The sequence below is a fragment of the Eptatretus burgeri genome, chromosome 7 (genome assembly GCF_056783735.1).
Source record: "Eptatretus burgeri isolate ZD-2024b chromosome 7, Ebu_testis_v1, whole genome shotgun sequence".
In the NCBI taxonomy this organism is placed as follows: domain Eukaryota; kingdom Metazoa; phylum Chordata; class Myxini; order Myxiniformes; family Myxinidae; genus Eptatretus; species Eptatretus burgeri.
In genome coordinates, this window is record NC_140967.1 from 92,187,717 (window position 1) to 92,200,642 (window position 12,926).

A 12,926-nucleotide genomic window follows, 5' to 3' on the forward strand; every position below is an offset into this window, starting at 1 on the left:
CATTGTGTGCATGCTAATACAAGTTACTTGTCAACTCGAGATCTCTTGAGTCTAGACTAGTCCGATAAATCCGTCGTCCGTCTGACTAGGCCGATAGATCTGACGTGCTGTAGCTTTATTTTATTATTCTCTTTTTTCATTGTTTTCTACTGGTGCTACATGACGACAGTAGGAATAAAAATGCAACAAAACGTCAGATTTATCGGACTACTCGAGACAATTGTGTCACAAGGTGTGTTCTGCACACAAGTTTTCATCGTATCCGGACAGCGAGATTGCTTCGTTTTATGCGTGGAGAGACACGGCCGATGACATGCGCCGGCCTTGTTTGTGATTAATTTGCCACGGAGAAACATGTCCGCTGCGCTGTTCACGTCACGTCACTAAAATATTTCTGATATCAAGCAGTGTGCAAGTCGAATTTACAATATTGAATTACGAAGAGGATTTAGTCTAACCAGTTGTTATTTCCGAGTCTTCCTTCAATGTCCTCCCGATCATAATTAACTCCAGGAATTTCATCGCCATTTTCCTCTGCTTGTCCTGCTTCATGCTCAAACTGCTAAGGCCGTACTTCATTTAAAGCTGCCTGAACTTCACCTCCCGCGACGACGTTATCCGACAATTCTCCATGTGATTCAGACCAAAATCCTTCACTTCTCTCACGCTCACTGTCGTTACCAGACAAGTGAAAGTCAATGTCATCCATTATTCAAAACCAAACGTTCGATTATTTTTTTTTTTAAGCAGAAATGAACGAAGCGATTGAGTCGACCAATCGAATGTGGAAACACACAGGAAGCCAATAGAATCACGTAGACCACCAACCCGAGTAATTAACGTGCAGCCTTTGACATACTGTACGTGACGTCATGTGGGTTACGCCCCTTTCAGGAGAATTTTTAGGGGCGTTCCCGAAGAGGTTTGTTTTTTTAAATTTTACATTTTACAGAATGAGTTTTGTGAAAAAACATTGTCAGATCTGAAATCACAATGAAAAACTCCTCTGGGACAAATATAAATGAAATTTCAGGACTTTGGCATGTCAGGGGACCTTTAAATCTCTTGCTGAAGCTCATAACAGCCAACAAATTTTGAAATCCATTTTTCAACACAGGTTTTGTGAAACTCTTGTCAGAAGTACCTTTGTTTGAGCAGAGTTTGTTCTTCCTGAGGCTCCTCTGGCATTTATTTTAACGGTGTGCCACCGTACACCGTACCTTTAACATACCTCGTTTCATTGACTTCTCATCATTTTCATTTTTTTTTAACCTCCGCAGCGTGCTTCTGGAACGACTTATCGTGAACCGGCCGCACCCTTGGGGTTTGCTCATCACTTTCATCGAGCTCATCAAGAACCCGGCCTTCAAGTTCTGGGACCACGAGTTTGTGCATTGTGCCCCGGAAATACAAAAGTACGTTTTATTTCCTCCACCACCGAAGGTGGACGGAGGTTATTTTCTCACCCCTGTCTTTGTTTCTTGTGGAATTGAAGATTCGCACGTATATTGGTTGGTCTGGTCTGTGATTGTTTGTCTGTATATTTGTCTTTGTCAATCACATAGAGGTCGCAATTTTAAACCGATCTTCACAAAACTTCATGAAATGGTAGTTGGTCATAAGCAAGACGCCTATTGATTTTGAGGTCAAAAGGTTGACAGAGGCCAAAGGTTAACAACTTTGTCAAATTTCGTCTGATTGTGTTGAAATTTAAAGAGGATTTGCACATCAGGTCACTGAATTTAACCACCAATTATTTTTATGGTCAAATTCATTTTAAGGATTTCGTAAGTATTGTGTTCTGCGCGTTCTGCATGTTGTATGCCAATTGCCTGCGGGTCACAATTTTAAACTGATCTTCACCAAATGATGGAGTTGCTCAGAAGCAAGAACACCATTGTTCTTCATGTCAAAAGCTCAATGTTGGCCAAATGCACGACATGTTTTTTAACTTGTATGACGAGGACAAATTGATTAGGTTTTAGTGAAGATCCAGATATGAGAATTTATTTTTATATTTTCTAAGTGATTCTTATCTTCACCATTGAGAGATGGGGCCAAAACGATATCTCAAAACGTTGTGGACGGATTCGGACTAAACTTGGTGAATGAGTTGGGTAGGGGACAAGAATAAGCCGATTAGATTTTGGAAGTCTGGAATCAGATCCGGTCTTTCAGTGGGATACAAAACGTAAACTGTTCAGCCTGACAGAGGTATGCACTCTCCCAAGTGCCGTTCTAATTTCTTATCATTTAATGGTGGTGATATTGCTAATTATGTTTTGTGTGGTCTCGCCTGTGTAACCTAATATTTTGAGTTGATGCATGAGGAAACCCCCACGATGTCCTCAATTGCTTTGCTTGGTCATATTATTCTTGTCCGCCACGTAATCGATGTAGCAGTTCATCCGTAAGGTACTGTCATTACCCTCTCAGAGGAAAGGACATGGCATTTGGGTCCGTTTGTTTGTTTGCTTTTAACTCACCTGGAATGTAGTTCCGGGGAGCTTATGGGATGGCACGTCATCCGTCGGTCATTCCGTCAATCCACACATACTTTCAACTTCTTCTCTGAAACCACACGTACCATATTGATGAAACTTTACCGCAACGTTCATCACCATGTATGTGTCAAAGTTTGTTCACGGAGTAAAAAAAAAAAAAATCTAGGTCTGGGGGTCCACTGAAGGGTTTATGGGGGTGTTTCTCCCCCCAAAATATGTATTTACTTTCTTCTCTGAAACCACACACACAATTTCGATGAAACTTGCCCACCGCCTTCATCACCCGTGATGTACCAAAGTTTGTTCATGGCGGTAAAGAAAATCCATCGGTATTTACTTTCTTCTCCATTACATATTTTGTGGGTCATCCATGCCAACGAGTGGTTCCCTGGTTATCGTATCCAGCCGCTACCAGGTGAGCACTCAGGGTATTGCCCCTCCCTATTTTTGCCCTCGCCGAAGGAGAGGGTATTGCATTTCGGTCCGTCTGTTTGTTTGTCCTCACAACTTTCGTGTTTTTCTCCACAACCGCTTGTTGGATTGAGACAATTTTCACCATCAGTGCAACCACTTGTGTGGAATGATTTCATCATAATTATGACATCAAAGGTCACGTGGTGTGGTCGCCATGTTTGGAAAAGGAGAAACTTTGAACCTCTGTATCTCTGATACCACACAAAGGAAAAAATTGAAACTTGGCACATAGCAAGTACTCCTCATGGGGAGTGTGTGATCTTTTCTTTTTTTAATATACGTACATGTATATGACGTCATAATTGTATATGTAGAACACTACATCCAATGGGTATGAAAATTTTTGAGGGTCATCTCGGGATAAAGTGGTCCACAAATGTTTTGTTATTTTTTTGACGTCATCGGTCACGTGATTTGGCAGCCATATTGTTAAAAAAAAAAAGTTCAAAAATCTGAAATGGAGGAACCAGTCATCACTGCCAGCAGTTCCAATAATGTCTCTTATTAATTACGTAACACCACCACACAACACACCACACAAAAGTCCTGGCAGGGGTCTGCAATCTGATTGCTCTTTCTTGTTGATGTTTGTTTGTTTATCAGCACAGAACTTTCGTGTTTTTCTTTGCAACCTCATATCGGATTGACACAAAATTTTCACCATCGGAGCAACCACTCATGGAGGATGTTTTAATGATAATTATGACATCATAGGTCACGTGATGTGGCAGCCATGTTGGAAAAAAGGAAAAACCTTGGACCTCTGTATCTCTGAAACCACACCAAGGAAAAAATTGAAACTTGGCACGTGGCAAATACTCCTCATGGGGAATCAGGGCGTTTTACTTATTTATTTATTTTAAATGATGTCATTGGTGCCTTCGTTGTGACGTCGAAATTGCATATGTATAACGCTACATCTGATCAGCATAAAAAATTTGTGGGTCATCTGAGGATAAATTTGTCTACACAAAAAAACTGTCATTGGTTATGTGGTTTGGCGGGCTTTTTTTTAACCTTCAAAAATCTCTGAAACGGCTGTGCAGATCGAGACCAAACTTTACAGGTATGACCACCTATCCATGAGGAAGAAAATGTTCACACCTATGGTCATAGGTCACATGGTTTGGTAGCCATATTGGACTTACCCTAAAATCTGGAAAAAAAATCTTCTCCAAAACAGCGAGACGAATCGAGAGGAAGCTTCACACCCATGTTGCCCAAGCTTTGGGGATACCAGGGTGTTCATGAATAATTGATTGGTCGCAAGGTCTGGCAGCCATGTTAGATTGAGAGCAAATCTTAAAAAAAAATTATTTCTCTTGAACCGCTTCATCGATTGACATGAAAAGTTAAAATTATGATCTTGTCGTGATGGGGAATACAAGTTTGAAATTTGATCCTGATCAGACGCATGGTCTGGCAGCCAGAATTATTAATTTTTTTGATCTGGGGTCTTTTTGATATATATATATATATATATATATATATATATATATATATATATATATATATATATATATATATATATATATATATATATATATATATATATATATATATATATATATATATATATATATATATATATATATATATATATATAGTGTATACACACACATACAATGAATAAAGCTCGCTTGGCTTTGCCTGGATGGGTTTGAGGTGGAGGAGTAGCAGCTGAAATTTGAATCCTATCCATGTTCCTCCTGATGACTTCATATTTGCTTTTTGCATGTTCGGGTTCCTTCTGATTACTCCAATGAAGGACTTTACCTATTTGATTTTAATTGGATTTATTTTAATCCCATTCTGAATTCAATTGAATAATAATAAACACCATGGGTCAGGGTCAGGTGTCCGATCAAAGCAGGGTTGCATCAAAATGGGACATATTGGTACCCGGTCATCACTTCCAGCTGTTAAGTGGCAGTTCTCGTTATGTCGATGATTAATTTGTCACACACCAGTATACAAACGCCACAAAACACAATTGGCGAGGGTCTGCAATCTGTTTTTTCTTGTTATTGTTTTTTTTCTTGCTGTTCTGCAAAGTTTGCAACTTGAAATTGTATCAGTTATTTTCTCTGTGGATCACAGGGAGCAACGATTTGGTTTCCCAGTTGCTTGTTGTACATTTTTGGGGGAGGGGCAGGGGGTGGATTGAGGTGGTGTGTAGTTTTTCTTTTTCTTCTTGCACTGCTGGAGCATTATGCTTCTGCCCATTCACTGTGCCATCCTCTATTTCAGGCTCTTCCAATCCGTGGCTCAATGCTGCATGGGCCAGAAGCAAACGCAGCAAGTGATGGAAGGCTCAGCATCCAGCTAGAGTGACTGCGAGCTCGCGTGTGCTATTTCCACCATGGGATCTTGCATCGTGGAGGTTTTTCTACTTCCGCCATGTTCTGCAACGTATGAGCCGACTCGTTCGGCCTGGAGCGAGTTACCATCGACCGTTTGCGTCGGGCAATTTGCTGCTGTTAAAGCGACGGGCCAAATGTTCCGGCCATCAATGGATTGCTGGGGGAATTTGTTTTATCTGGCCCGAGGTGGCATCGCCAGGCCCGGGTTCATTTAAAGTATAAAGATGCGATTATCCAAGTTAACTTTTCTGGCTTGAAAGTTACCATGCCCCTTCATTCTCTTCCCATTTTCAAAATTACCGAGCAAACTGCTTTATTTTATTTAATTTTTTTTAATGAAGGAGATTTTGTAACCTCGTCAGCTGTGCTCGACATTACCACACCAGCACCGTGTTTAAAAAGACAAGAACGCTCTGTGCTGAAACGTAACTTGGTGTGTTTGTACCCAAGTATTCTGGTTTTTAATATAAGGAAAGCTTTCCTCCTGCTCCAGCACCAAGGTCAGGTATCGATTGTGAATGTACATAGCCTGCTGTAAAACACCAAGCTTGTTGAAAGAGAAACGAATAAGCATCCCTTTCTTCTTCTTTTTTTCTTTTTCTTTTTTCTCCAAGGGCACACCGTCCACAATGCAGCTGATAAAGCCACCGGTACCAGGTAATCAAGGTGTAAAGATGTGAAAATGGCTCTTGTATAGTATTCAACGGCTGTACGGGGAGATACTAACCGATCGTTTGTAACGTTTGATTAGGACAAATGTGTCGAGGAAATTCTGTGTATACCGGTATCGGTGGCATGTTCGAAAGGCCTGGCCTCGCCATTCGTTTGTAAAAATTGTAACGGACCAAGACACATTTTGTAATTTTTTGAAGGGCCGTTTTGTAAATGTGTTGGTCCACCTACAAAATGTTTTTGTAGTCTTTGTAGTTTTGCCTTAAGCCTTTATGCTTTTGTTTGTGTAAGTATTTTTGCTTTTTGTGTGCATTAAACCATTCATTGCATCATCGAGCAGCAATCGACTGTTCTGTTTGCCTTTCTCACCGCACGTTTGCCGTACTGCCTTGCTTTCAAATCGGAGTTTGATCCCGAGTGCATTTATTGCCGGTTTGTGAGTTACTGATTGGTAGTGGATGGTTATCAAATTAATTTGTGGCTGGTGTTGATTGTCCAGTCATTTTTCAGCTCGCCTGTTCGAAGAACAGAGAGCTCTCACGATACCCCCGGCGTGAGCGTGAAAATGTAAAAAATTTTGGTGCAAGTTATTTTTTCCTTTCTAATGTTTTTATCAACCACACTTTTTTATATGCCCGATAGATATATATATATATATATATATATATATATATATATATATATATATATATATATATATATATATATATATATATATATATATATATATATATATATATATATATATTGTTGAGGATTCGCGCCCGCCGGCGTGCTGACGGCCACGTAACTCGAATCGCGGCACGTCGCCCACCGGACGGACAATCCAGTCGTGACCCTCTCGGACTAACGCCGGGAACTAGTCACGGGTGGACCTTTCGGTCTCACCACGATCGTGCCAATCGGCCCCCGCGTGGGATAGGGTTGCTCGCCAAATTCGACCTACCTCAGTACCCACACGGAGGGTAGACCGGGCGATCGCACCTCGCCGCAGGTCGACTTCGGACACGGGCCACTTTAAGCGACCCGTTCCGTACTATCGGGATAACCGAGCGGTGTTATTCGTCGGCCTCGACGGTTCGATTAATTATCGGGCGTTTTAGCCCACGACCAACCCTTTACGTGAAGCAGGATGGAGATTCAATCGAGGAAAAGACGAAGCGAAGCGGAAAAACAGTTCAACATGAAGCGCATTTATTTCGCGATGAACGGAAAGCACACGTATACAATTCCACCAAAAGCACATGTAAAAGAAGAAGACAATGCAATATTACACAAAAAGCAAATGCAACAATGCAGATCTAACCGACTACCGGGCACACGGCAACACTGATACAATTTTACTTCACAGACGGCGCCGACAACACATATTCCCAAGGCAAAAGAAAAGAGAACCACCCTCCAGGATGAGGCGGGCCTGGGGCCGAGACCGGGTCGGGCCCACCGTCTGATGATGAGACGCAGAGCGGCGGTGGCGCCTCAACTCCGCGGGCCTCGCGGGCAGTGTCTGGTAGGGGGTGGGAAAGGGGCGCCCTTTGTCGCACTATCTCAGCGCGGGGGGAAACAGGAGGGGGTTGCTGATGCTCGGGGGAAGGAGGATATCACCCTGTCTCGGGTCCCGCGGCGAGCGTCTCCTCCTCCACCTCGGTCGCGTTGCTGGCCTCTCCCTCTGCAGCTCCCGGCACCGACGCGAGCACCCCCTCGTCCGCCTTCGCCGCCGCCACCTCTCCACAGCTCCGTCTACTCGCCCTCTCCGTCTCCTCTCTTGGCTCGTCCCAACTCTTCACTCTTGACTTCTCCCCCTTCTTTCCAGCTCCACCGACGACTCTCTTGAACTCCGCACAACTCCTTTACTGACGAACGCAGCCGTTTATATAAGCCTCGTGGCTTCGCTCTTTCACCCTTGACCCTCTGCCTCCGACCCTTCACCTCTCCAACTGGCTCCCCATTGGCCCGAGGAAAAGTGGGCGTGAATGCTTTTTGATCCATGTATTTGCATATAGCGACCGCCCTCCAACGCCCTGGAGGCGGGGCCAAATCGCCCCTCGCTCACCGATTGGACGGAACAAAAGTGGGCGTGAGTCGTTTTTGATCCGTTTTTCTTCGGGAAGTCTGTGATGTCTCTGAATACGCTGCTCGGTGCGCGCCCCGCACGAGTCCAGTATCGGTGCCCACGAGTGGCGCGAGATGGTGTGGATGCGATGGTGGCGAGTTGTGACGGTAAAGGTCGTGGCGGTTGTGGTGAAGCGGCGTTGTGGTTGGTGGTTGTTGTGAAGCGGCGTTGTGGTTGTTGTTGTGAAGCGGCGTTGTGGTTGTTGTGAAGCGGCGTTGTGGTTGGTGGTTGTTGTGTGATGGCTGTTGAGACGTGGTTGGTGGTGGTAATAATGGCGGCTGGTCCAAAATAAAGATAGTAAAAGAAAAACGGCTATCCTGAAGAGTCGCAGCCCGCATGAATGACATTTATTCCCTCGAGACAACGGGTTTGGGCCTAACTACACATATACTTACCGAGATATCTCACCTAAGGGCCCTGAATGGTGGTTTGTGAATTTCATCAACCACAACACCACCCCCTCCCCTTTTTACAGACTCGTCCCGAGTCGTCAAATTTTCGTGTGCCATCATGTGTAGTTTTCCCCTAGTACATTTTACCTACGGATCCCTGAGTGCGACATTCATGGTATTCGTGTCCCCAAAATAAATAACCTAAGGGCTGAGTAACTACCCAAACAAACTCACTCACACGGACGACTTAAATAAAATTGCCGGCGCTTGGACAGACATGCCGGGGGCGCACTCATATTTACAGTACATCTTACCTTAACTTACAAATTTTACACTAAACCATGGCCCAGGATCACTGAACTCTGCAAAAAGAAAGCAGTTAGCAGGGAGCCAGGCTGCTCGCATGCAGTCTCTGACTCAAATAATGCAGGTGACGGGGAACGTGGCCGGCTGCTCACACGCAGTCCAAGGCCTTCCTTTTTGAACTGAACGCAGTGAACCACAACGGTGCATGGGCTGCACAAACGCAGTCTCCGTGCCAGCTCAAGTGGCACACGCAATGAACACAACGAATGGATGGATGAACACAAACACGGTGCACGGGCCGCCACTGCAGGCCCGTGTTGTAGCTGCCAACAGGGCAGTTCTTGCAGCTTGCTAACTGTTGCCTTGATCCTGGCGCACATGGCAATGAACAGGGGGGGGGGGCAAAGCAAAAATTGAACGGGGCTGGTGAACAGGGGCAGTGGGCATGGCATGGCAAAGGCAGCAGGCAAACACAGCCCGCAGAAGAAGGCCGCTGCAGGCAAACACAGCCGGCAGATGAACTGGCCGGCACAGGCCTTGAAGAAAAACAGCCAGCCGGCAGATGAAGTGGGCCGGCACAGGCCTTGCAGCACAGCAGCTGCAGACGATCCAGCCGGCACAGGCCTAGCAGCAAAACAACAGCTGCCGATGAAGTTGGCCGGCCTCTGCTTTGTAGCAACGCAGCCAGCAGATGAAGCTGGCCAGCCTTTGCCGTTCAGTGGAGGTTGGTGGAGGGAGTGCGGTGGTGCAGGCCACTCGGAAGGCGGGCTCGGACCTACCTACCTGTCTCCCTCCCACCTATCGCCTTTGCCTGTCACTGTACATACCCCCTCCCTTGATTTGTCAAACCCCAATTTAGCCCCAACTTATTTTTTATTTTTACTTCCCCACTATAAATCGTCCCCTAACCCCCTTTATCGTCCTTGTTCGGCTAACCTATCCTGTCACCCAGCCTACTCCCAACCCCTACGTTCCCTTCCCGGAGGGGAATAAGGGAGAGCTAGCATCCTGTGTCGAGGCCCAACGAAGCCTCAGAATGGCCTCCCCAGAGTTCGGCGATCTATAACCAAAGTGGGTCCAGCGGCCCACAACGAGAGCGAGGGGATGGATGGTGTGGAGGGGTACATCTCCTAATCTACCCTAACCATTAACTCTTAAACTACCCCGGGGCTTTCAACAAGCGCCTCTCGCTTAAACTATTGGTTCTAACAACCCAGATTCCCGTCGCCTGTGTTGGTGTCCTCACAATTTCGGGCCTCGCCCCCCAATTTTCTCTCCGTGCCCTCACACGGTCTCATGGCTGGGACACGTGGCTCCCTTTGGCAGGCACGACCCTCTGCCGATTCTCCGACGATGGCACCCCCGGGCACTACACTGCCTCCGAGCCTACCAGCTCCCTCACACCGGGGAGTGCCCCCCATGGCACCTCCCCTGAAACGCACACGTGGCAGGCTGGCTTCCCAGGCCCCTTTCCGAGGGTCAACCTTGCCCACAACACTGCCCACGCGGCTAATGGCGCCCCGGGCTCCCGCACCAAGCAGGCGCACCCGTGCCCACTACGCTATCCCGGCCCCCCATGGGCCCTTGGCCTACCACGGCCGACTTGCCTGGTGCCCGGGGTACCCACTCAGCGATACTCACCTTTCGCAGCCACGCTCCAGCCTGTCAACAGGGCTCCTGCACCCCTCCAAATGGGTTTCGAGCCTACACACCCACCAACAACAAAACTACCTCCATTTTTCAATTTGACTAACCCCCAAACTCACTCTACACTGACCCCGGGGTCCCTTGGGCGGGAGTCACTCCTCCCCCCAATCACTCATCGCACCATGCATTCCCCATTCGCTCCATACACACAGACCCGCTGGCCTCACTCACTCACCAAGCACACGTACTCACCTCACAACTCACCAACTCTTCAACACACTCACGCTGAACTCTGCCATCCTTCTAACTCCCTCCCCTAACTAACTCATGCTCCCACGTCGTCCCTTAAACTGCAGCACGTTCCTTTTAACACTACGTAGCTAAACTACGTCAACTCTACACATCCACAAGTCTGTCACTGTCTCCAAATCATCAAAAATCATTTCCCATTTCCCCAACCTAAATCTCGCTAAATCCCTCTACCTAATCCATTCCACGGACTCCATGAGGACTTACCGCTGCCCCATGAAGTCGGTCTAACTGAGCTAACCCTTCCCCTAACTACTTTCCATCCTGCGCCCAGGTAACGGCGTCCTCCACCCCTTGCCCAGGTAAGGGGGTCTTCCACCCCTTGCCCAGGAATCCTGTGCACCCGAAAGTGAGGCTTGCTTTTTTTTTTTTCCATGCGCAGCACCAGCGCGGCAACTCGCGCACTTTGCACCTGCCCGTGACGTCATGCAGCAGCACGTGTACCTCGTCCCTCCTTGGACGGTACCATCCGGCAGGGATACCCCTCCTGCCGGATTGCAACCCCGCGTGCAGCCATGACGTCACCGTGCGCATAAAAAAAACACAAGCCCCACGTCTCGAGGGGTTCCCCACGCGAACACGTGCTTTGCCCGTTGGAGCTTAACACACACGATCGCGTGGAGAACCCGTCCGGTCCAAATCCGTTTACCTGCCTAAACTTTGTCCGTCCGCGGGATCGGCAAATCCACCGCGTGCGTTTCCGGACCGGGACTTCACTCTCGCAAGCGAGCACGTGGGGGCCTCGTGCGTTGCACAGCACGAACCTCGTGCTCACTGCTGGGTGAACCCGGCACGGTCCCCGAAACAACTACAGCCGCTACTCGGCTTTCTTTCTTCTGTCGCCGTCGTCGTCGCCATTCAACACACGCACACCTGCGTGTTACGACGCTCACACTCCACTCCATTACATTCACACCGGGAGACGCGGCTGCGTGCTCCCGCATGCCAACCGACATCTCCCTCACATACCGCTCTCTCACACACACGGTCTCCCTTGCATAAACCATACCACTCACACGTGGTGCTCCATTCACACACCGTGCCTCACTCACACACGGTCTCCCTTGCATAAACCATACCACTCACACGTGGTGCTCCATTCACTCGCGGTGCCTCATCCACACACGGCCCCTCACTCACACACGCGGGGGCACTCAACCGCGGTTCCTCATCCACACTGGCCGTTTCATCCACACACACGGCCTCTTCCACACACGGTTCCTCATCCACACACGGCGTGCTGGGAAGCACGTACTCTGGCACCATCGCCACCACACCACTCACACACGGGGTCGCTTCCACACACGGGGACGCACTCACGCCTTTCACCACACACACAGGGACAACCACACTGGGGATTTGTGTCCCCACAAGGGTCTCCGGGGCCTCTATACCCCCCAAGCTCTCCGTGCTCCTGTCCACAGCACTCCTCCTCTCAACCTCGCAAAGCACGACCGAACTCACCTGGTCGTGACTTGCCTCAAGGGGGCATACTCCCTCCCCTCGTTCCTGGAGGAGGCTCTCCCGCTGCTCGCACCGGGCGTCCACCCAGTCCACCAGCTCACCCCCATTGTCCTCCACTACCTCCGTATGTGTGTGTGCGTCACTTACCGCGTCTTCATCGTGTAGTCTTCCCTCTATCGTTCCCATCTCCCGTGTCTCTGCCCACTCAGTCACCTCTTCACCCTTTACCTCCCTTGTCTCTACTATTTTTATTTCCTTTGTCGTCACCTCGTGTCTCGTCTCGCACGTTTTGGTCTCCCCATTTAATTTTTCCCTTTTGGTCATCGTCACGACCCTCGCCCAACACGCCCCCCGAATTATTTTTTCGCCCGCCTCCACCGCGGGCCTGTCAGCCGTTGCACCCCCACCCAGCTCGTTCGTTCCGACACGTGGAGTCGCCATTTTAAGCTCCCTGCTTACGACCTTCATGCCCGCCTGCAGGCATCGGCCCATGTTCTGCGTCTCACCCCGCAGCTCTTTCATTTCTTCCTTCATGTTTGTTTCCATTCCGTTCATTTGTTGTGTATTCGCATCCAATTTTTGTGTATTCGCATCCATCTTTTCGTTCATGCCTTTCATTTCGTTTTTCATTTCATGTGTATTTGTATCCATCTTTTCGTTCATTCCTTTTATTTCGTTTTTC

The 12,926-nt window shown here is 47.8% G+C and overlaps 1 protein-coding gene across 5 annotated transcripts in view; it reads left to right on the plus strand.

The window, feature by feature from the left end:
• CNOT1 (CCR4-NOT transcription complex subunit 1) overlaps positions 1-6,356 on the plus strand; it is a 129,839-nt gene extending 123,483 nt beyond the window's left edge. For all 5 annotated transcript variants that reach the window (XM_085889581.1, XM_085889583.1, XM_085889584.1 and 2 more), the window contains 2 exons: positions 1,281-1,415; positions 5,229-6,356. In XM_085889581.1, coding sequence (XP_085745707.1) covers positions 1,281-1,415; positions 5,229-5,307 — 214 coding nt within the window. In that variant the 3' untranslated portion in view covers positions 5,308-6,356. The remainder of the gene's footprint in view (positions 1-1,280; positions 1,416-5,228) is intronic.
• The last annotated feature ends 6,570 nt before the right edge of the window (positions 6,357-12,926 follow it).